The 25,823-nt window shown below is 35.5% G+C and overlaps 2 protein-coding genes across 6 annotated transcripts in view; one reads left to right on the forward strand and one right to left on the reverse strand.

The window, feature by feature from the left end:
- Positions 1–219: 219 nt before the first annotated feature.
- LOC125072992 (fibronectin type 3 and ankyrin repeat domains 1 protein-like) lies at positions 220–15,401 on the forward strand. The gene is made up of 8 exons (XM_047683631.1): positions 220–410; positions 6,789–7,097; positions 8,393–8,519; positions 10,960–11,050; positions 11,442–11,590; positions 11,764–11,902; positions 12,406–12,526; positions 15,275–15,401. The coding sequence occupies exons 1-8, from the start codon at positions 220–222 to the stop codon at positions 15,399–15,401; spliced, it is 1,254 nt and encodes a 417-aa protein (XP_047539587.1).
- A 666-nt stretch (positions 15,402–16,067) lies between these two features.
- The window catches only part of LOC125073203 (protein Skeletor, isoforms B/C), a 72,712-nt gene continuing 62,956 nt past the window's right edge, over positions 16,068–25,823 (reverse strand). For 2 of the 5 annotated variants that reach the window (XM_047683930.1, XM_047683932.1), the window contains exons 8-14: positions 24,558–24,742; positions 22,592–22,786; positions 22,089–22,226; positions 21,303–21,462; positions 19,447–19,640; positions 19,086–19,313; positions 16,068–18,545 (exon numbers count right to left, since the gene is read on the reverse strand). In XM_047683930.1, coding sequence (XP_047539886.1) covers positions 16,083–18,545; positions 19,086–19,313; positions 19,447–19,640; positions 21,303–21,462; positions 22,089–22,226; positions 22,592–22,786; positions 24,558–24,742 — 3,563 coding nt within the window. In that variant the 3' untranslated portion in view covers positions 16,068–16,082. The remainder of the gene's footprint in view (positions 18,546–19,085; positions 19,314–19,446; positions 19,641–21,302; positions 21,463–22,088; positions 22,227–22,591; positions 22,787–24,557; positions 24,743–25,823) is intronic. The other 3 variants (XM_047683933.1, XM_047683934.1, XM_047683935.1) reach the window with 3 other exon arrangements.

Raw genomic sequence — 25,823 nt, forward strand, 5'->3', positions numbered from 1 at the left:
AAGCTATCTCTTTCACTCATTTCCTTCAATTAAGTTACATAAGTAATGTAACTGAATACAATAACATTATAAATTATCCTTCATTAAAATTTAATAATATTTACTACACCATAGAATAAAAATATACCAAAGTTATTTTTTAACATTTAAATACATTGATCTAACATAATATCGCTCAAACTATTATTGTATACATATGTGTATTACAGCGCTTACTACATGACGTCACTTCAAGAATTCTTAGTAAAAAAAATCGAATCATGGAAGCCGCAACCGCCAGAAGTAGAGAGGAGAAGCAGTCGTGACGTCACTCTAGTCTTCTCAGCGGGACCTTTCTGTTTCCTCGAAAACCAGCTCATATTTAGAGTGGAGAAAAAGGAAAAGATTCCATCATGGATTACTGTTTACAGGTTTGTTATGCAAGAAATTGAAAACATTTTAATTTTCCTAAAACGTAAGAAAATATAGTCTTCGTGATCGTGACGTGAATATATTATATACTAGCTGTTGCTCGCGACTCCGTTTGCGTGATTTTAAGCCTCAAAAGTGGAGTATTATACGATTGACATATCTTTGAATCTGTCGTGGCGTTGTAGTTCCCAATAAGTATTTGTTTAGACAAGTAACTGCATAATAATACGAAAAATAATCCGTTAATTGCATCATCAATCATATTTCACAGTTCACAATATTTCGACAGATTACAATCTGACGAGACAGATTGTAATCTAACGATTTTTGTAATCTTACGGTGAGACATATATATATATATATATATATATATATATAGTATATTTATTTTCAAACGCAAAGGGATGATGCAACACTACTGGAACTCTTTAAAAAGTTTTAACCTCATCGGCCCTGGTTCCATAACATCTCGATTTTAATAAAACAATACTACAGTATAAAACACTGAATACCGCATCCAAATCGGTTAAGATTAGTGGTAACAAACGAAAAATAGATAAACAGACAATAATTCTTAAAAACCCCATATTTGTGATCTATTGCTTTAATGTACCCCCAGTTATATGTTAAACAACTCCAATCTAAATATAATTCCAAGTATTGTTATTAATCCCGAAGCGAATGCAACAACAATCGAAAACCAAACATACCCAGCAATGCGAAACATAAACCACTCGAATCTCTGGCAATTACGACACATACGATACCAATCTTGAAGACCTAAGTTTTGTTAGTTTGTTCTTGACCGAATTAAGGAAAACTACTTATCGAATTTATATGAAACCCTCACTAGTATAGATCCATAAGGTAATATGTAACAGATTTGTTCAGTCTCGAAGGCGTGCGCCTCCATTTTAAATTGTAGGCGTGTGTTTTTATTCTTACATTAGCCATCTTACTACACGCACACTGAGGCATCTTGTGAGCACGAGCGTCACTCGTACGCCGATAATAATTTTACGCGGAGGGGCGCGTCTTCGTTAGTGAGCAGATCTTATAATCTTTTCAATTCTTATGATCTTCTTATAGCATTGCTAAGCCGGCGGGTAACACATACATTGGCGCCAATGCGTCACCAACCATGGAAACTAAGGTGATGTGCCCTTGAAACCGCAACACAACTACACTAAGGATTGCTGTTTAGTGATTGAATATATGATGAGTGGGTGGTACTACCCACATGGACATTGTAGGTTTTGGCCGATTTTAGCGTTTTTAAATTGCTAAATAATCTGATCTACCAACCGCAGTCTACTGGTAAAATTAATTATAACGCATTCTGTTACAAGAAAATTAATACAAGTTGATAAAATGAGAAAAAAATGCTCATAATTTATTCCTGCTTAGAAAACATTTACTTTTAAATACAGAGTTCCTGTTATCGCATTAATAAATAGAGTGTATTCAGAGTACGTCAGCATTTCTCATTGCTTAATAGGAAGCGTCATTCTCTTTGAAACGGAAAAAAAGTGTCAGTTTAAGCATTCTGTGATAGATGAAACTCAACTCCGTGCGAACACTTTATAAATTGATGACTGTATTCGATTTGACTCGTAATTCATTTTATTTTATTTGTATTAAAATTAATTTATTTGATAAATGAGAAACGTATGAAGTTGACATATATTGTTACCGCTTCGGGCGCCATGGCAACTACGATTCGCAACGAGCTTGGAAAAAGTTTTCTTTTTATTATTTCTTGATTTCGATGACTGAGTGTTTTTTTCTTAATGTGCAACCAGGGAACTAGACACAGTTGAATAAAAATAATAATTGACGATTTTGTGTGTTCTACAATCTAAAATGTATGGATATGTATATTATTTATTTGATTTATCGTGTTATCAACAAGTGACGTATTAAACTGAATAATTTAGGCGAAGGCGAAGGTAGAAATCAGTTCGACAATTGTCGAATGTACTATTAAGGTCCTCTGACTACTCTCGTTAGCAGTTGGGATTAAGAAATTTAGTTTTTTAGTACTATTAATTTTTGTTACTTAAGACCTTATAAAATTGAGAATAAATGTTTGAAGGTATTATTTTAATTTGTATTTGATGTCCCGTCGAAACATGGCGCTGAACTTGATTTTCCAGTGCAGAGGTCATGTGCTACAGTCCGATTGCTATGCACAAAAAACAGTTCGTTTTGCTTACGATCAGTAGAATTGTCTATTGGAATTTTACATTTTATTATTGAAACAATAATATTTGCCATCTATATACATTAACCCTGCTATCCGATACTCTTAGGTCTCTTCTGATTCTGTAAGTGCAAGTAATTGTAGCTTACGACGTACGTCTCGCGGACCACGGAGTTCTTCTCTCTGTCACTAAAACAATTTGTTTGTTAAATAAAGTAACCGCACAGAACATTTGTCTGTGTTTAGATCCGTATTCAAGTGAAGAATATATTTTATTGTCAAGCGTCGTGCGTACAAATGTTTATCTTAGAAATGTTTATATGTATGTCTACCTCGACGTATTTGATTTTAGTGATCACTTCGTCAAATGATGATAACTGTTGACAAGAGCTATAAATTGAATACATCTCACTAAAATTGCGCCCCTCCACGTGTAACTAATATCGACGTGACGTACGTATTAGTATGAGTGAGAAACGCTCATGATTAGAAAATGTGTGTGTGTGTATGTTTGTGACAAAGGGTAAAGAGAGTTTATTTAAGTATATATTATTATTTAAGTTAATAATTTGACGCAGAGGCGCTTTCGAAAATTAATCGTTCTGTTCTGGTTTTATAACAAGAATACACCGCCAATCTCCCTTATGCCAGTAATTACACTCACTAACTAACGCTTCAAATCGTAACAGAAGGGTATAAAATAAACGTATTGGGCGTTCGTTTACTGGGCGGATTACTCTGATGGCGCTGGACTTTCAGTAACATTCTGTTCCACAAACAGGCAGCATAAATCTACTCTATTCTGTTCTACGTAAATGAATAAAATATAAGATAAATCCCAGCGACACGGTTACGTGTATAAACCCGTCCTGCGAATGCAATTACGTACATATTTACCGAAACGCCATTAACATTATATTGCATGAAAATTGCTTTATTAATATTAACTGCATCGCGTATCGACAGCCGATATTAATGATACCACGTCTGATCGTCGGCGAAACATTAATTAGTCTACTAATCCAGATCAATCTCTGCATAATGCATTACCAAGGCTTAATATATTGTGATAAAGTCCATCGTACCACCCGTACTACCATGTGGTATTTTTTAATTATAAACTCATTTGTTCTGCCCTTCAAAGATTTTTGTAGCTGTAAATATCTTTATAGTACACAAGTGATTATTTAGGCAATAAACTTGTCTAAAATAAGAAAATCAAATTGTACAAATGCGGAAGTATCCCAATACGATATCCAGCCAAACTATGATATCGAAAGAAGAATTAAAAAATAAGGCAAAGCAGAATCTTTTTAAAATTAAGTTTATCTATATTAACAATAAACAAAACCCTCTCTAAATAGAAAATTTTAGCCAAGGTGTTTGAGCCGTTTCCGAGATACACATATTATATAATAATATATTAGCAAGGATTGCTCATTTATTATTATAAAATACTAAAAATAATGAGTCGAGATGGACCAATGGTTAGAGCGATCGGAAATGTATTTTAACAAGCGTTTAATTTAATTGTGTTTATAATTCATGTCGTAATTGGCAGTGAAGAAAAACATCGTGAGAAAGTCCACCGTTTTGGAGCAACGTACCTTTATATCTTGTCTAGCCCAGCGGTGAAACATTAAAGGCTGTAATTTCACTTTTACTAAAAACAAAATAAACATACTTAAAATTTGTTTACATAATCGTGTGATATAAATAAGCTACAAAAACGATATGTTTTTTGTTTTCTTTGAGTTTCAATCATGTTAAAACTATTGACCGTCGGTATGAGAATAACAAATTGACGAGGAATCGCCTGTAGATGGTTATAGGCTTCTTCTTCTTCTCTCTTTTTTGAATTATCTTAATCCCAGTGAAGCGGGCTGAACACCTTTGTTGGTCAACGATGCGGCAGGTAGTATACTAATGGAAGATACAAACGTAATCCCCTCTGAAAGGATCCACCAAAAGAATGTCAGCTAATGATATTATCTTTAAGGCAGAAAGAGTGCTCGAGCATACGCTGGCTCCGAATCTAAGGTGACAAAACTACTGTTAATTAGACAACCCAGTGCCCAGCGGACAGGATGTGTGGATCTTATCCTGAATTAAATTTCAGGCAAGTACCTCTAACTTTTCAAGTGCTTAATTTGTTTTTATACTGCACCGTGTGGTTAAGAAAAATTTCATGCGAAAAACCAGCGTGTTTACAGTTGGAACATAAACTCACAGAAGAGCAGCGTGATACAGCGTCAAATAGCGCCAAATTTAGTTAAAGTCACAATTGTATGGTTCATTTTGGATCGAATTAATTTTCATTTATTCGACAAATATTATACAACAAACATGAGAAGTAAAATTACTTATTGAGTACAATATCATAAGTTTTCAACACTGCCAAGTCAAAACATACATCCTGGGACAAGGTTTATGTTCAAATCAAAAAACGTGATATGTATGTGGTAGGTATCGGTCGAAGTCGTTAACGTTACATAAGTCTTAAGGGTAAGATAAACTTTTTAATATTTAACCCAACACACTGTAGATAATTAATTTTAATATTATAAGCAAATCTCTTCTGAGACGACGGAGACTCATTGCTCGCTGCCCTGTTGTGTTTGGTGTAATAAAACTACAACATCAAAATTATCCCACAGGGGTATTATCAAGATTATTCTTTTCCGAATAAATAAATTCATTGATTTTATTAAGGGCCATATATTCTTTTTGCGGTCATTCGCATTGGAGAATAGCTAACTTTTATAGTGCACAAGTGTATGGGCAACCTCAGATGCGCCTTCTATTTGATCACGACCTACAGTTTTACTAAGAGTTTAACTTGCTTTCTGAGGCACAGAAAATTCAAAACTTTAACCAAGGATGTAGTATAAATTATCGATATGACATTAAAACCTTTTTCTTTATTCAAATGACATCAAACTCATAGATTAGTCCTGCAAGGTTAAACTTTCCGAAGTGACGGAAACAGGCTTCCTACCTTGTTTTAAGGGACCGTATAACGGTATTTTCGTATTTAATTTAAACCAAGGAGAAAAGATTTCCTTTATCTGTCAGTTCCACGCACGCACGTCGAAGCCACAATGGCCGCTTTTAAAGTGCTCCGGGAGTCACGTTTCGAAAAATGAAAATATTTGCATTGCATTTAAGATTTTAGTAGGTAGCATAGTAGATGAAGGCCTCTTCCTCATTGGGATAAGTACTTATATTTTGTTCTATGTTTTTTTTGTAACCTCTTTATAGTATTATATATATTTTTTATATTACAAAATGACTATAATTTTATTGTAATAATCACATTCACATACATACGGTGTTTGAGTTCTGCGTAAAATATTAAAAACATTTTCAAAACCAAAATGAAACGTTAACACTGATATCCTAGTAAACATAAAGCAAGGAAGCAAATTCTATTCTGACTTAAGCTCTTATCGTAACTAGAACACAATTCGACGCTTAATTAGAGGGGAAATATGAGCAAAGTAAATTATATCAAAGGGTTCTTTGTACGTACTCACAGAATATTTCATATTAAAATTCCACGTAATTCATATGAACCATTTCAGTAACAAAAGCGTTTCCACAATTGCAATTAGTATGCCATTGATCTCGTTAACTCCGGAGCAGACATTGTGTGGTCAATAAATACGTGTAACGTAAAACAACATGCTCCGAACAGTGCAAAGGAAATTATGTGCCTACTAAAATGTAAACAGAGACCTCTTGTGTGGCCTTTACACCGTTAGAGCTCCATTAGCAATTGAACAATATCGTTGGGAATTGGTTTGATGATTTACGGGGAAGGAAATTTGAGGCTTAGCTGTTGTAAAGCTAACATTGTTGGACTAAGACTATATTCTGTATCTAGTTTTGGATATGTTTATTGTGATATATATAGTAAACAAATTTTAATTTTATCTCAGATTGGATAAGTTTTTTTTTATATTAGTAAATGTCCAACTGCTCGGCCGCACCGTTTGAGCAGTAGGTTTGGTTAGACCAAGGAACCAAACCAACATCGGTCAAGATGCACGCGTTCGAAGCACTGAGCCATCACGTCATTTTAAGTATTAAAACTATTTAAAATATTATTGTTACTATTAATTATGAATTTCATATGACATATTTTTGAAAATACATTGTTTGTGATTTTCAGTGGAGGAAGAACAAAAAAAACAATCGACAACCTCGCACCAAGCCACCCACACAGATTCCGTTTTAAAGTAATAATCAAATCATCAGCAATCAAAGATTTAGAGAGAGCAGCGATCGAACATTACGGAGATGAAAAAACCGTTTACGAAGTCCTGAAAGAAATTGATGATTCGGAAGATCTCAAACAAAGTAAAGAAAATAATTCAAGTGGAGTCGACGACAAAGCAAAATCCGTTCCTTCATACACAATGGACTGTGAAAAACAGCCATTGTCTCGCCAAATCTTTGAAGGGAAACCGATTGAGAAAAGGTAAGTGTTACCCCTCATTATAACGGCCTTTAGTATCTAATATTTATTCACTGTAGCGTTATATCAATAATTGTGACCGATTCCGATTATGGAATTGGATCGGCCGTTGAGGGCAATAAATCATGTTGGTCCATTAGTTTTCAATCAGTCAGAGTGGAGTTCAAGGTTAGGACAATACATTTACGTGGGCATTGGCGAAAAGGAAATTACTGTAACAGTAAAATGTGAAACAGCTTGAATTTAAATATATATTTATTACGACTTCGCAAATGAGTAAAAACGCTAAACTCAATATTATATTAGTGTTAAATGTATTTTAAAAGTTTCCACTGAATTTTTACGGAGTTCTCAATTGAAACAAATTTCAGATTCTTGTTATAATAATATAAATATTTATTATCATTCAAAGTATTCCAAAGGATTTTTTCGTCGGTTTCGCGAAATGTAAGATTTTAAAATAAGTTTAAAGTTAGTTAAGTTGTAAATTATATTTTAAAATCTGTGAATAGAAAGTTGAGAATCTAAAAAACACACACACACACACACAGAACGAAATCATCGCACGTGCTCTATGTTTAAAGAGACGACGAGTACATTTAGAAGGTTTTTAAATAAATCTATGTTTTCTGTGACCAAACCCCAGTTTAGTAGTAGGGCTTTGTGAAAGTCCACCTGGGTAGCTACCACCTATATATACTTATATATATTCTACCGTCAAAGTCAAACTACAGGCACAAGAAATATAACATATTAGTTCTCTGGGTTGGTAGTGCATTGGCAATATAAGGAATGGTTTAAATGTCTTAAGGGCCATTATTTACGGGCAGTGGTCACCACTTACCATGGCCCGCCTGCGCGTCTGGCTACAATTGCTATAAATAAAATATTATTTGCTAGTATAAATCACAATAAGCCACTGTATTTCATCACACCAGAGTGAACTCTGACGACACAGAGACAACTGACTTTGTCAATAGAATATTTACCCGTATTTACACACACACACACACACACACTTCTGCACCGTTGTATCTCCGGACTGACCAGCTCGAGCATTGACTAACTGCGAAGGCGGCGAACCTTGGTAACCCTTTTCTTGTTCAGAATTTTAATATATTATAGAATAGAAAATAGATAAATAGTGGGAAAATAGAACAAGAACTGCTTGAGAAGGAAATTTCAATGTTGACCTTAGAAAATTTGATCGCTCTGCTCGCTTATATTTAATATCCTAGCCGAATAATTAAACATCTTTTATATTTATTTCATATTTAGTTACCCTATTACAGTAGCAGTGCTCCACCTCGTCAATACAAGTGCCTGTCGTCACGATGGTCAGAAGAGACATGGACAAGCACTGACTCAAATGGTACCTCGGTCGTTTGCTTCTGCATGGCTGTGCGGTGTGGATATCTTAAACAAGTATGTTCTTTTCAATGTATTGTTGTATTTGTTTAATATTCTTGTTCCTTTAAAGATATAAAAGATAATAATAATAACATACAAAGTATAATAATATAATAACATACAAAGTAAAAAATTTTTGCTCCACCCTACAAGATATCTAATTAAAATATCCTTGAAAAATTGGAGATTATTTACAAAAGAGTTGATATCAATACAAAAAGTCATTTATATAATAATTGGATTCAAATTCAAATTCGTTTCTGCAAAACGGATTCGCGCCGAAAATGGGAACGCTACCAAGACTGGGCTAACGCATCAGCGTCTCGTGATGTAAATACCAGCGCATTCAGAAAGGAATATAACTCTGCCTCTAGGTCCTTCAAAAACGTGATCGCTAAGGCGAAGACTCCACATTGGCAGAATTGGCGAGAGACTGGTGCACTTTCCTTCAGGAACACGTGTGTTCTGGTCTCTCGCCAAGGCTGTCTTAGGGAACTTCTGTCAGCCTTCCTTACCATCTCTGCACAAGGACGGTGAGACATTGGCCCATACAGCGAAAGAGAAGGCTGATCTTTTAGGCTCTTTTAGGTCGAGTGGACCCGATGGCATTCCTCCAATCGTGCTACGGACTTGTGCTCCCGAGTTGGCGCCGGTCTTAACGCGTCTTTTCCGGCAATCCTATGCATTCGGCGTCGTCCCGAACTCCTGGAAGACTGCTTTGGTGCATCCGATCCCTAAAAAGGGCAACCGCTCAGACCCGTCCAATAATAGGCCTATAGCCATCACCTCCTTGTTCTCCAAGATAATGGAACCCATTATAAACTGCCAGCTCCTGCGGTACCTAGAGGTGTACCAGCTGATTAGCGACCGCCAGTACGGTTTCCGTCGGGGTCGCTCAGCCGGTGATCTTCTAGTTTACCTTACTCATAGATGGGCGGAAGCAGTTGAGAGCAAGGAGGAGGCATTAGCAGCCAGTCTGGACATAGCGAAGGCCTTCGATCGCGTGTGGCACAAAGCGCTTCTTTCGAAGCTTCCTTCTTATGGGCTTCCCGGGAAATTATGCAATTGGATTACCAGTTTTTTGGCAGATCGGAGCATCAAGGTCGTTGTCGACGGTGCATGCTCTGACTTAAAATTCGTCAATGCTGGTGTTCCACAAGGCTGCGTTCTATCACCCACTCTGTTTCTTCTGCATATCAATGACTTGTTGCAAATCAGTAACATTCACTGCTATGCAGACGACAGCACCGTAGACACCTCATACACGTGCTAATATTTCTCGGGAAAACGTCGACGAAAACCGGAACAAACTTATGTCTGAAATCGAGTCTTCGGTAAACAAAGTCTCGAACTGGGGTCGGCTAAACCTAGTCCATTTCAACCCCAAAAAGACGCAAGTTTGCGCGTTAACTGCCAAAAAACACCATTTGTCGTATCTCCACGATTCGAGAACATTCCGTTAGCCGCCACAGCTAGTATCGGAATACTTGTCGTCGATGTTTCGTGCATCGTTCAATTCCGCGGTCAATTGGAAGGCAAAGCCAAATTGGCATCAAAAAAGCTCGGTGTGATCAGCAGGGCAAGACAGTATTTCACGTCGGCCCATCGTCTAAGACTACACAAGGCGCAAATTCGGCCTCACATGGAATACTGCTCTCACCTCTGGGCGGGTGCTCCCCAGTACCAGCTCCTTCTATTTGACCGTATCCAACGTAGGGCGGCTCGAATTATCGACGATCAAGCCCTTTCCGATCTGCTTAATCCTTTGGCTTTGCGTAGAGATGTTGGATCGCTCTGTATCTTCTACAGAATTTATCACGGGGAATGCTCCGAAGAATTGTTTGGATTAATCCCGGCTGCTGAATTTCACCATCGGACATCTCGTCACAATTCCAAATATCACCCGCATCACCTAGATGTCCGAAAATCCACAACAGCGCGATTTTTAAGACATTTTCTGCCTCGCACAACCATTCTGTGGAACCAGCTTTCGCCGGCGGTTTTTCCGAACCGATGCGACTTGGGAACCTTTAAGAAAAGAGCGTACTCTTTCCTGAAAGGCCGGCAACGCACCTGCAAGCCCCCCGGTGTTGCAGATGTCCATGGGCGGTGGTAGTCACTTTCCATCAGGTGAGCCTCCTGCTCGTTTGCCACCTCTGTCATAAAAAAATATATATATGTAAATATGATTCTCTCATTTCGGCTATATCGTTCATTTTCGAGGGAGATCTGCACAGGATATATTATAGTGCCCTTGGGAAAATCGTAGCCGTGACCGAAATCTCCATTCAAGAGAATATCATCTTCGATGTTTACATTATTCTCATCGTACGAGTCCAAAGATAAGTTGTCAAAAACAGATAAAATAGATGTGTTTCCACAAACAATTTCACATTCCATACAAAACCAGGATGCTTTTAACATGTGTGACTGTGTTATATATGTTTCTAAACAGGTGCAACAAATGCTTGAAGACCGACCCACGCTTATCTCTGTAGTCAATGCTAACAACGGCTATACCCCGCTCGCCACGGCAGCCAGGAAAGGTGAAACTTTACTTTTTGGTAGTTTTTGTACAAAATGAAAGGAAACTTCATATCTGACATGTGAAAGGACTTGAATTTTAAAATAGAACTTTTGTGTATTTTGATATTCCGTTTAATTTCCCTCCTTCTCATAAATATTAGTGAAAGTTGTCTGAACTAGCCAAGGAAAAAATTAAAAATTCACGACGTGACATTATTTTAAATAATGAAGTATAAAACAGTATTATTATTTAATTACGTTAAACATCAATTGACACATTTATGAATAGAGTTAATTTGATAAAAAATCTCATTCATCCATAAATTTCGATGTTTCGAATCTGCTAGCCGTCACGAGATAATCATTTTATATCACTACCGAACTCAATTCAAAAATTGTTGTACTTAATAGGTGATGTAAGCATGGTTCGGTTCCTATTATCAGCCGACGCAGAAATTGAACAGCCGTCGTCAACGGGACAGACTCCTCTTCAACTAGCGGTACTCACTGGACATGTGGCTGTAGCTGACCTGCTCCTGGAGAAAGGAGCTGACTTCCAGGTCGATAATTCTAATTTTTTTTTATTGAGAGTAACTAATTTTATTATCCTTACAAAATTTTGTAAGAAAGCATGATGATACTAAAATACCTAATAAAAAATGTAAATATGGAAACGAAGGATACAAGCATAGTTTTCAATCGTAACATTATAACAGTTTATTAATATGAATAGGCTCGTGACTTCAACAAACTACGTATAGAACACTATGCGGTTGACTCTTGTAAGCTTGAAATGGTGAAATATATATTTGGGAAAGGCGGTGACGTCGGTGTAAGAGACAGCAATGCTTGGACTCCCCTCTTCAGAGCTGGTAACATTAAATTTAGTTCAAGTATTTATTTATTTATTTAACACTTTTTTGTACACCACAAGCACAATCACAAACGATTACAAAATATACAAACTAATAAACTAATGGTGAAACAAAAGGCGGCCTTATGGCTTATTAGCCATTTCTTCCAGACTACCTTGGGTTAGAGGATTGTGTTTGGAAGACAGTATAGGGTGGTGCAATTTTAAATACTCTTAAAATAAATACAACCTAAACACATACACAAATAAATAACAGTAATAAATATTCAATAATATGCATACGTACATATATCAATAAATACATACATACATACATACTTACATTCATACAAACAAATACATATAATCAAGTATTTGATTTTTGATAATAAAATTTAGAAAGAAAGCTTAGCGAATAATGTGTTGTCGTAATTTTGAAATATTTTTAGAGTCAAAAGTTCATACATTGTTACATTTTGAGATATTCGATAATCCTATAAAATTTTGGTTAATTATTTGTAGTGTGCCAAGGCGCTAAAACGGATATAATAGAAGAGCTGGTCCGACGAGGAAGTGACGTTGACGCAGTCGATCGAGCAGGACTCAGTGTCGCAGCAGCCGCACGACTCTTAAAAGATCGACAGTGAGTTTTCTATTTAAACGTTTATCATGTCCTAAAAGTTTTCACCGAATATAAAGAATACGGCCTTTATCAACGGACACCATAGCATTGGTCAGAAGATTTATGAAACACAAGTAATGAGCAAACATAATTGCACATTTATAATACTCTCAAAGTCCCTTGTTCTAAGTTTATTTGTTGGTATGGCTTTGTGCAAGCTTTTAAGCAAGTATTCTATCGCCAAACAGCAGTATTCAGTATTGTTGTGTTCCGGTTTGAAGGGTAAGTGAGCCAGGGACAATACATCTTAATTCCCGAGGTTGGTGGCGCATTAGTCATGTAGTGTATTTTTTTATAGCGCCATTGTCATTTTTTATTTACCATCAAATGGCCCATTTGCTCGTCCGCCTATCTATTTCATATAAAATTAGCTATTCGAGGCAACTGGAGAGAGTTCAGAGGCATAGAACTATTGAGTGCTTACCGTCAACATATACTGTTACGTCGCAGAATTTAAACCTAGGATAAATTAAATTTAACCCTCGCAATCCACAGCTTAATAAATTAGCTACTAAACTTGATAGTCGAGGCTAACTGCCTAATAATAATAATTAACAGTGCACATGTGAGATTTTTTGGGCTGTCTTTTAACACTAGAAGGGTCGGGCTTCATAGTATACCTTTAAAGACCGCAGCAGTCAATTTGACGGTACTAGAGATTCAGTCAGAATGCTTTTGAAATTATTGCGAAAATACCATTTAAAAAAAAATAAGTGAATTTATTTTTTTATTAATGATAAATAATTTTACTAGGTACTTAAACTGAGTAACATTTGTAATGTAATGTAATAGTTTTTTTGGAATCTTTTGTACATTTCCCACTAACAGCTTTTTTACAGATTGTGCAGTTTTCACACGTTTTATTTTTTTTACAATTACGATTGACTTGACATTGCTGCCACTTATTGCTTGTAGTACATCGTTCACTTCTTTCAGGATTAGTTTCTTGTCTTTGAGTCGCAGTTAAAGTGTATTTTTTTTCACATACTCTGCACGTAGATCGCTCACTAGTTGAAGGATAAAATCATGCCGAAATATTTTTATTCCTGTGACTTTTCGGTACAGAATCCACGAGTTTATTGCTGCTAAATCAAGTATATTGTAAAAAACATGAACAGGCCATCTCCGACTTCCAGCTCTTACGGTGTACTTGCGTGCCATTTGATCAACAATGTCTACACCAAATTTGGTTTCATTATAAAATTCAATTGTCTCAGGCAGCTTTTTTTTTATCAGTACCTATGCTCACGTTGAGGTGCAGAGTACTTAAAATGATAACATTTTTTGTTGGTTTTCCTTGATAGACAGTAAGAATTGTATCGGCCTCGGTTTTCATTATAAAAGTTTTATATCTTGTTGCACGAATACCTCTATAAATCGGCGGTACTTCTCGTCTTGCACGCCGCATTGTTCCAACAATACTAGTCTAGGCTCATGTTATAGGCTCCACGACCATAAATCAAAGCAAAAAATGCATCTAGTTCATCTAGGGATAAGTTCCAAGTGTTGTCTCGACTCTTGTCATGTGCTTCCTTTTCAGTGCATTCTTTTATACGTCGTAGAATGTACTCATGAATAAATAGTCTCCATACAGAAATTGGTTTATTATTTTCAACATATCGTTTGGCGTATGGAGTAGGACCTGAGATTTCTCTAAGTATATTTTGCTGGCTTCGACGTCCTACTCCACTAACGTTTGCAGAAGTACAAGTCCATTCTGTGCCGTCACTTGCTACTTGTAACATACCGAATTCTGGTACTGATGTCCTAGCTGAACGTCTTCCGCGCGCTGTTTGCCCGCCGCTAATGGATCTACGAGATACCCCACGTCCTCTACGTGAATTTACAATAATATTGTTATTTATAGCAGAGGAATCTACTTCGGAGTCTTCTGATGAAGAAGTGTCACAAACACTGACTGATAAATTGTCATCACTTTCATCACCGGACACATCTAGTTGTATATCCCGATAACGCAACAGTTCTTGTTCTATTTGAGAACTACTGAGATGGCGGCTCATTTTATTACAACAAATTACAACTACTCACTAGACGAAACCAATGTCTACTAAGTGTAATGTAAACAAGCTAAACAGTAACAACTGACTCAGAATTTAACGTAAATAAAAACAAAAGTACCTTCATTAGTTTTAAGAAATAGTTGTTTACTATTCTTATCGCTGCTTTTATATGCCGTCACATTGACGGTGTGCGGTCTTAGTAGGTATTCGTAAAGGAATCTCATATACAACATATAGTTTTATATTTTTTTTATACAGATTTAGCATAATAATAGCAATCTAGGAAAAGTCATAAAATATGAAAAGAAACAAAAACATAGTCTGTAAAATATTTAAGAATGAAATCGCCGTGCGGTCAAATTGACGGTCTTGGTCTTTCTAGTGTTAAGAAATCACCAGATTCTAATGACATGAATTATATAATAATTTAACTATTCATAATCTACATTATAATAACAAATGGTTACGTAGTAAGTAAGTAGTGTTTTTATAAATGACAACGGCAATTATTTTTCAATACAGATTCTTAGTCATTCATAATTACAGTTAGGTGTAATGATTATTAATTTGATAATTCTACTCATCTGTTTTTGTTCTTATTCAAAGATTGTCATCGCCAATTTATATCTAAGTTAGGTACTTACTCTCAGTCGACATAAAATATGACATTGTTCTTTTCGTTGTTCAGCGGCCGGCGAAGAGAATCCGTTCTTCGACTCGTGGATTCGCAATTCCAACACGAAAAGGTCGTGGCTAACTTCACACGCCTCACAAAGAAGATTTCAAGTGTTCACACTCTACTTGGTATAAAGTAATGTTATTAATGAAATTGTTTGTCTTAAGAAAAACCAGTGACCGTATTTATACTTATAGTTACTATGTCATTTAATGTGCTAGATAGTGGTAGAGCTTTGTTCAAGCCCGTCTGGGTGAAGGTACCACTCACTCATCACATATTCTACAGACAAACAACAAAACTTAGTATTCTTGTATTCTAGTTTAAAGGGTGACTGTGGCACAAGAGACGTAAAATATTAGTTCCCAAGGTTGGTGATGTAAGGAATGGCTAATATTTCTTACAACATCATCGTCTATGGGCGATGGTGACTGCTTACCATTAGATGGCACATATACCCATTCGCCCAACTATACCATTAAAGAAAATCATTGTTTTTATAATATTCTGGATAGTATTCTGAGACACAAATAAAATAATATTTTCAATGTAACTCTAATTTTATTATTTAAGTAAAAATATTTACAAAATCTTACATCTAACAAAGTATTGAATTGCATGACGCGTGTGAAAGTGGTAACAGATGAGATAAAGTTTGTCAAGGAGACTGCTGATCCAAATAAAGTCGTGTTCATTTACAGCACCCACAGCGTGAACCCCGTACATACATATAATTACTATCAACCAAATGCATTCAATGGCAAGGCACAATAATTTATTCCAATAAATAATTTAATTTAAATATAAGCTTGACAAATTTCTACATGATTTTTTTCAAAATAGTTACTACTAAAATATACGTGAAAAATTGAGTACAACTTAATCTTGGAGCTGAAGATAACAGTTCAAACTCGACGTGATTTATTGATTCATTCTCTTTTGTGTTTATGTCAGTAGTTCCCTCCTCGATTTTGCCCATTTCGAATTGAGCTACTTTTGTGTCTCTTTTTCGACGCTTACTTTCTTCGTCTTCTATCGTATCTTCTTCATATTCTTCATCTTCCTCTTCTTCATTAGGGGGTTCAGTCTCTAATTTTTCTTCATGATTTTCACTGCCTTCAGCTCTTAAGTCATATATTTCTGGCGGATTTATTTTGTGCAAAGAGTTAACAAGTTTTAAATGTGTCGATCGTGTATTTGTAAATACTGGAGCGGGAACACTAGAAACAGTATCTGTTTTTATATGATCAGCAACTACTGGAGGGATTTCTCCTTTAAAAGGTCCAAACTGTGGTGTCTTTAGAAGTAACTCTGTATTTGCTGGAAGCTTAGAAGAAAATAACTTAGTATTACCCTTATTTACCTCTGGGACACTGGTTAATGTTTCAGCAGAAATTGTTTTGCCGTCATAAGTTGTAAACGTTTGTCCGGATGTTAATTTTTGAGAATGTTCCTTTGGTAATTTAGGCGCAGGAGGTAAATATTGAGGACTTAATTTGTCTGATTCCATTATCATATCTGAAGGAGCATCTCGATCCATATTTTTCTTTCCAAATAGAGCATTTAACTCACTTTCTGTTTTAACGTAAACAGGATGTGGCCTATCTTCTTTAGCATGATTTTTCGGAAATACTTCTTTAGTTATACCTTTATTAGATAGCAAATGATCAGGTGGAGAAGGTATGAACATTGGTTCAAATGATTCAGTTATTTTATCACTAGGATAAGCGTGATTAGTATTGATATACTGTGGAGATTCTTCATAATCTTCTTCAACGTCTGTATCTTCTCTTCTATTTGCATTATCACCGTTATATTCTGCTATTTTATCTTCACCCGCCATCAAAGGTTCACGAATTATAGGCTTAAAACCACTTTCGATTACGATTGAATCCGGCTTAAAACCAGTATTTTGTGCAGGTGCATATGTCGAAGAATCTGTAGATTCGCCGATAAAATCAGATGATTTCATTTCGCTTTGAGTGTGTGGTTGTTGATGATGTTCGTGATGCTCACGATGTTCATGATGTTCTCGATGTTCATTTATTCTTGTACGGGTTGTAGAAGAATGCCGATAATCGTCAGGTGATGGGGTTGAAGATACTCTTACTGGATGAGTAGAATGTTGTTTGCTCTGTGTCATTTGTTGGTCTAATGGTTGTGGGTGATCCATAGGCTTGCCAAGTATTATTTGCCCTGGTTTATTGAAAAACACTTGTGGAACACTGTGCTGAGCTACTGCATCATTGGCTCCGGGTAAGGTGATTTGGCTTTTAACGACTTGATTAGCAATTATATCTGTATGTCCTAAGCTTAAAGTTTGGCTTTGAGATGGTACCACAATATTATGTCCAGGTTTACCCATAATTACTGATTGTACAGGTTTGCTATTAATTTTTGGTGCATGTTTTGGGGGGCCTTGATTGAAATTAGATTTTGGTGGATGCATTGGTGGCATTGCCTTCATCGGTGGAATATTAGGCTGTTGAGGTCTATTCATATTAGATGGAGGTCGATTGTTGTGATGCTTGTTCGGCTTTTTCGACATTCCATGTGGACCATGTTGGGGATTTGGCATTGACAAAGGATAGGCATTATTTCCTTTTGGGTACATAGGAAAAGGCCTACGTAGCTTTATTTCGGGTGGTGTAGGTCTTCGGAAAGGTGGCCTCATATTTCCCATTGGCTTAGTCTGGGAATTTGGACGTAATACATTATGTAGAGTCTGAGGTTTCTGATTTGGTGGTAATAGAAAACTACCAGGCAATTTAGCCGTTTCGACTATGTATTCGTCTCCATCCCTTATAGGTTGTTCTGGTACAAACATCTCCTTGACGTCTTCATGAACTTGATACTGCATTAACTTCTGTGGTTGCGTTGTGTTTCGTTTGAGCTCGTCTTTCATTTGATCTTCTAAGCTTTCTACAGTTTTAATAACTTCCTTAATTTGCACTTGTGATATTGGCAATTCATACTCGTGTCCACTCGGGTACAAGTAGTCTCTGCTGGGTTCTGGGTACACTTCTCCCGAGAGGCCGCTTACTCCATTATTGCTACTGAAATCGTTATAATTTTGTTTCGTATTGATTATTTTTTCAAGTTTTTTTCGCTGATCTAAATATTTTGATTCCGGTTTCACGCGGCTTTGTACCTGAATAGACTCCTCCCCCAAAAGGTCACCGGGGAGGGCTAAAGTCTCTACTACGCGACTTTCCTCTGCCTCCGTGGCGTCGCACTCATCGACCACATTTATTTTCCAACCGAGATATCGGTGAGTGAAACACTGAAAAAAATAATTTATTATTTGATTTTGTGAATAAAATGTATTAAACACCGTTAACACAATAAGATACAAAAGAAAACCTCATGCGATAGAAGACTTGAAAGGCTGAAACAGAAAACAGATAGAAAAGATTATATACAAAACAAGCGTCAATAGATAAAATAATCAACACTAAGAAACGACGCAATCCTACGTAAAAATAGATTTACAAATATAAATCAATACCAGACTATGAGCTCATATTAAGATAAATTTGTTAATACCTAGACATATGTTAATAAATTAACCATATTTGAGACATATATTCTTTTATAAATGTATGATTATCAGAGATGATATATTATGCAGTTTGTTATCAGATTCATGTTGAGATAAATAATATAAAAAATGGAATTGTTAATTAAAACGGGATAAATAATTAAATATGAGCTTAATATAATGAATATAAAATAATGTAATATGAAGATATCAGAGAAAAGATTTCCAGAATTCCGTTAAGGGAACTTTTATAAATAATATATTTAGTGAACACCGTTTTACCTGATAGTAGACAGTGTCCGGGGTGTTTTTATCTGGCGTCCACGTGACGACACCGGGGTTGCCTTCCTCGCAGACAAGAGTCAGAGAACGCTGGTATGCTCCGAAGCTGGGGTACTCGTCAGCTTCAGGTCCTTCATTATCTGGAGTCCAGTTACAAAGACGACCGACACCATTCGGTAACAATTCACCGTTACGCAAACGACGTACACCTGCGTATATTTCTATATCCTGTAATTCATAAATATTATTTTTCAAAACAACATCATCTCTGCCTTGTTTATTGCGATTATTAGTCTTTTTTTCTTTTGTTAAATGGTATTTAATAAATCTTTTTTAATCTAATTTTTAATTTTATTTTTACCTTTTTCTCAGCGTCAGATTTGTGATAGTATCCACCGACGGGATCGTTAGTTATATAGAAGGGGTGGTAGCGAGCTGGTACTTCGGGGTCTGTACCACCTTCCACCACAAACGTGTACTTCTTACCACGGACTACCGTGATTTCAGGAATCAAGAGACCGTTGATGTACCATGAAATACCCCAACCCACGTGACCTGTGGGACAAAGAGTGGGTAACAGTGATCGGTGAAGTGTAATTAGTACAAATGTAAATGAAAAAGTTGGTTTGGCATTCTTTCATGGAGCCAAAGATAATTGAGTCGAAGTAATTATGTTTATAGAGTAGTTTATGGTCGAAGAGTGACTTTTTTTATTATATATTTTATATTGATATTTTTTTTTGTCCGTGCGTTTTACAAAAAAGGAAACTTTTGCAGTTTCCTTTTTTGTAAGACGAACATTCACTGGTTATAAATTTATAATGTCTTATATATATTTGAATTATTTCGTTATCAGGTTTACATTCGAATTATGAATGGAATTATTGATTTAACATAGTATAACAATGGCTACTTATTATTTCAACAAACAATACACGATAAGAGCGTCGATGTTCAGGTATAGTTATGGTTAATTAATACCACATTTTGAGGATTACTGTGGGAGAAGGCACCTTAATTCTGATTAGTAAATTTTATGATTAAATAATACCTTTAATAAAGTATGTAATAAAACAATATTACAAAACTTAAGCGCCGTGGTACTTATGCATAAAGTATTTATAAACTACGCTTCAATGGATTGTACATTAAACATTTCTGCAACTTTCGAACTTTCGTATTGAATGTAAACTGGTATAGTATTAACTTGTAAGTATACTTTTGGATATTCTCAGCTGAACTAACTTATATCATAGACTATATTTTACTTTTAATTAATAATTATAAAGGAATTGATCTTTAATAAATCTTGATCTACATATACCGTCTAGGATAAATAATAAAATTGAAATTAATTTCGAGTTAAAAAAAAAATCGTTAAAAAATAATTTTGGAACGATACGTAAATAATGTCGAATATCAAAATCACACTTGCTTCTTAGTAACCATGAGCATAACACCAATTCAGAAATAAATACCTCAGACCTCCGAAAAACCAAAGAACCTTTTTTAATGAAATAATATAAAACGCTGACATTGCACGAAATTTAACCACAGCTTGTAACACGTAGGATAAAAAATGTTATATCCCTTAAGATCGTAATTAGTAATTACACCAGCTCAATTTTGCAACCGGAACCATTATTATAAAGTATTCATGTCTCCACCCTAGCCGGCAAGCATAAAACCCTACCATCAGTGAAAATATTACAATAGCTATGAATTTGTCTTGAAGAAATGCCAACCCATAAGACCGCGCCTTGAATATTATGTAATATGTCGCGTCGAGCATTTTTCTATTCTATTTGCATGTATGTGTCACAAAGTATAAAGTATATTAAAGAACAAGACAAGTTCAAAATATGATGCATCACCTTTATCATGTATAAGTTTCTCGCAAAAGCAAAATTGTTATGATTAGATATTTAGGCAAATGACGTGTCGTTAGAACCATAAAGGTGTAGAGCGCGTGTCAAAAGCTTTACGACATCACCATAACGACGCCCGTAGACAGAATCGGACACATAAAGCGCTCTTATTTTTTGTACTTAATTTATGTCTAGATATTACCAATATTTTTCTTGTCTTCAAACTTCAATCTACAGAATCTACTGATTTTGATTTGGAGGCCCCCCCAGTTCATTTTTTATTAATGTTATACCCGCGCTAATGGATATTATATTGTACTCTAATTATTTATAACATATCTTAACTCACCCGTTATAGCAGAATATCCTTGCTTTCCTCCAGTAGGTCCCATTTGCGCGTAGAACACGCCGTCTGGGGGTTCATAACATTGTATACCGGGGATTTCCCAAGGCGTTACCTTGGGAGACGGGCGTGGAGTAGGCACTGGGTTGGGTTTGATCACCGCAGTCTAGAAACAATCGAAGGTATTTAAACACTTATCATCAAACATAATTAAGAAAAAATAATATATCTCAATATTTATGTCTATTGTTAAATGAAATGATTTGTTAAATAATATTCTTATATATTTATTTTTCTCAAGGTGGTAGGAAGTTAAGGCACTGTCCATGTTTATAAAAGTAAAGGTTTCATAGTTAGAAATAATATTTAAAAGTGTATTAAATTTAGCCCGGCTTAGATTGCGGATTATAATTGAGCGGATAATTTAAATTTTTAATGTCACCGATTTCAGACAATAAACGACATGCAGATCCAAATTAGTTAATATTAATATTATTATTATATTGGACCTCGTTAGACTAGTGTCTAGCTTATAAGGTGACAGAACCCGTTGACCTGGGTTCGAAACGTCCGGTATCTCATTCGTGTCGGATTATGAGACTGATGGAAAAGACACACACATGTGTGTTTGTGTACACAGATAAGCATTATGATGCCTCCTATACTATACTTGGCTAAGAGCCGTTGAGAGCAGGAGAACATTGAGATGTTTGAGTTAAATGGTTTAATGAGGTCATATTTTTCTAAAATGAATCTCTAATCGTGTATGTAATGTGTGCGAATGTAACATACAACATCCTCTTCGTCTTCCTCAGACGGTCTTCTTGGTTTATCTTGGCGAGTTGGCTCTGATGTTCTGTGCTCCTCTTCACCTTCCGGCATCGGACAGTTCCACAGCGGTGGTCGACCGAACTCAATGAACTTGTCACCCTGTGTATATTTGTAGTTGTTTAATAATTTATTGATCAAATATTATTGTTTAAAAAAATATATTATTGGTCAGCATCACGTGGAGTAGAAGGATTTTCCCTTCTACAAGTCTGATCCAAATTCCTGAAAATCCAAATATATGGACGTAGTTCTACAGAAATACAAACCTGCTAACATTTAAAAAAATTTTTTTTTATGTGATAGAGGATACGCAATATTTTTTTTTAATCTGTTATTAAAACTGTACTATACAAACACTCAAATATGTGCTTCTTTAAAATATAAATATTAAATTTATACAAAGTAAAAATAATAATTGAATTGAAAATGAATAATTATTACTTCTTAAGTAAAGTAAGCATTACCTTGGTAAAATGATGATGGTACGACACCTCCTGCTTGGAATTTAGAGGTCCTATAGCCCAGATGATTGGCTGGCTGACATTTGTGAGCACAGGTCGGTCCAAGAAGTCGGAAGCCTTAAGCGGTCGCTGGTACGTCACGATGGAGTAGCCATTCACCAAAGCAGCATTAAGGACACGGATTGAATTCGTGTTAGGCTGTAAAAGAATATATTCATTAACAGTTATAATATAATGATATTAAAATGAGAGTTCATTAGTTTCGTTTAAGTGTGTGATTAAATGGACAAATTTCAAATTGATAAAAATTTTGGAGCCAAGAGGATTCTATGATAAGAACAAGTGAATCTTACACATATATTTTCGGGTTCAAATCACAGAATTTTCATTCTCCTTATTTTTAACTTATAACTCATCACTCGAAGGCGAAAAAAACCTCGTTAGGAAACTTGCATGCAAAAATCTTCCACATTTGTATCCACTAGTCCACATTGGAGCCTAATGATGAAGTAAACTCCAAAATTTCTCCTCAAAACCAGAAAAAGCCCACCGGTGGGACAGTTACTTTTAATTTACTCTTAAAATTAGAGGTTAAAAGTATCAAATTGTGTAAAATAAAGTAATGTAAATGTTTAAATTTCCAACTGAAAAGAATTCAAGCTAAAATGCAATTCGGCGATTGTGCTCCTTAAATTTGAATCCCGCTTTCTGAGCATGCAGTATTACGTCTGTTCGACCAAATTACTTCAATTTCTAGACTTGAATATTTCAGACTACATTAACCCCGAAACATCCACGTTAACTTTTCTGATAATCTCGCTTCTCTAAACCAGGAAGTTCACTGAGCATGTGTATATTGGGTACGATAAAACGATTGTTTTCTACTTAAAATCTATAACTTTGCAACCTAAAATCGCCTTAATGGTGCGAGTAATACGAACTATTATAGTGTAAATATTTCGGAAGTAGATCGTGTACTGATATAATGTTATTACATGGTTTGATATTATCGATGCCTGGGATCCGTAATACGTATAGCCTTCGCTAACTGTTCTTCCTCCGATAACAATCTGGGTCTCGAATCAGATTAATATATCATATTATATAAGATCACGTATGGCCTCATCCGAGAGGTCGACGCACGACTCGTAGCTAGGAGATACAGGCCATACCGCCCGAACTAAATAATATGATGGATAAAATGCCGTGAGTCCCTAAAAGGAATTTTAAGTACCTTTCATTAAATGAAAAATAAATATTTTCTTAATTAATAAATACCTTGAGTATTCAATTTTACAAACGCTTGGAAATACGTAAAGTTTGATTAAACACAGAAATAAAACGAGGTTTCTTAAGATTTCTTATAAAACGTATTAATCATAAATATCTTTCTTTTTTTAGAACACAATTTCACTGACGCTGAGTATCTGTCGATGTCTGCGCTACCGGCTTAGTAACGAATAATATTATAATATTTGTACAAAGTGACAGATATATAGATATAAATATAGTCCTTATAGACCAATTATATGAAAATCGTAACACTCAATATATCAAATATTGAGTATAATGAGTATTTTGGTTGAGTTATACATACAGAAAATATTATAATATGTCAGCGCAGTGGACCCGGCTACATGCTTCAAAACAACGTCAAGTGAAGTTTATCTTCGTTTAATTGAACCTTTGATTAGTGCATTTATTTCTGCGAAAAGTCGCCTACTCGTAGTTCAGGCAGACTTTTTGATTTTAATTTTTATTAAGCATAATAAGTAACCGCCAGTGTCCAAAGCTGGACTCCGGCTTCCTCTACTCTTAAGGAGCAAGTCTGTAGCTCATCCTACTTTACTGCTTCCTTAAATATAAACGTGACCGAATTTCATCCTACACGAGCAGGTTACTTGATGGTTGGATGGGTAGTATTGTATAATAATGACATTGAAGTCAGTCCTTCAATCCAGTGCCTTACCGCTATTTTGTGATCCGGACAAGAGCCGTGCACTCCAGCGCATTGACTCTTTGCATCTAAATAGTAATCTTCTGAAAAGCCCTTGAGAGTGGTTTTATCCACCCACGCGACGGCCACGTCACCACCCACCATCTGCGAGTGATCGTTAACGCCGGACACTCCGAACGACATGTATTCGCCATCCTCTGAAAAACAACAAAGATTTTCAGGAAGGATTTCGTAAATTTTTTTATTATTATTTCTTCTCATATAATTTATTTTGTCAAAACCAAAATATACTTTTTACGAAAAGCTCTTGCTCTGCTAAGGCTAACCGGAGAGAACTGGCTTATTAAAAAAATAGTATATGTCAATTATTAATAATGCATGAAAATAAACAAAATACCATATGATTATGTATTCAGTTGATATCATTTTCAGGCATCTCTGTAATCACAGCTCATATGTTTTTGTATTTAAATCAAAGCTATTTGTCGTTAATCTTATACCGATGATAGCATTATCATCGCTTTGAGATTAAATGTACGGCGCGATATTAGTTTCTTCAGTTTCTTTCATAAATAAATGGTGCATTCTTTGACTGAAAAATAAATCAATAAGAAGCCGAAACTACTGATAAAATTTACGTAGGGTACAACATTACTTTGTCGAAATTTTAAAACGATACAATTTCGTGCTAATATTAATGACACTACTGAAATAATACTATTTATTACACTATTTTCAGCCCGCGGCTTCGTTTGTATGTGCGAATATTCATTGATCTAAGATTTCGCGTTTCTAATATAAATAAAGTTTGTCTAAATGTTATTCATTAGCTAAGTAATATTTCCGTCTGATATCAAAAATTGGCTCACAAATATCATTCGTAGTAAAACACTGAGTAGGTTATTCGCCCCTATATTTCTGGATAGTTGCCACGCATGATATAACATTTGGATTTGCCCCAATATAATATTTCCTGTGCCAAGGACTACTATCGCGAATTCAAAAATCAGACGGGAAAAATTCTATTAGACAAGCTGAAATATAATCACTGAAAGTAAAAACACCGCTACACGCGGACAAGTTATATTCAATATAATATATTCAAGCTGAATGTTCCGTCGCAAAGAGCTAAGGTAACATATACTATATATATATAATGCTGTTACTTCAAAATTTTCCCATAACTGTAGCAACGGCGAGGCAAGCGAAGTTGGATCGAGATAAAAGCAAAACTGTAAGATAGCGTCATTGATAAAATAATATTTTAAAGTTATATGG

Source organism: Vanessa atalanta, chromosome 23, assembly GCF_905147765.1.
Source record: "Vanessa atalanta chromosome 23, ilVanAtal1.2, whole genome shotgun sequence".
In the NCBI taxonomy this organism is placed as follows: Eukaryota; Metazoa; Arthropoda; class Insecta; order Lepidoptera; family Nymphalidae; genus Vanessa; species Vanessa atalanta.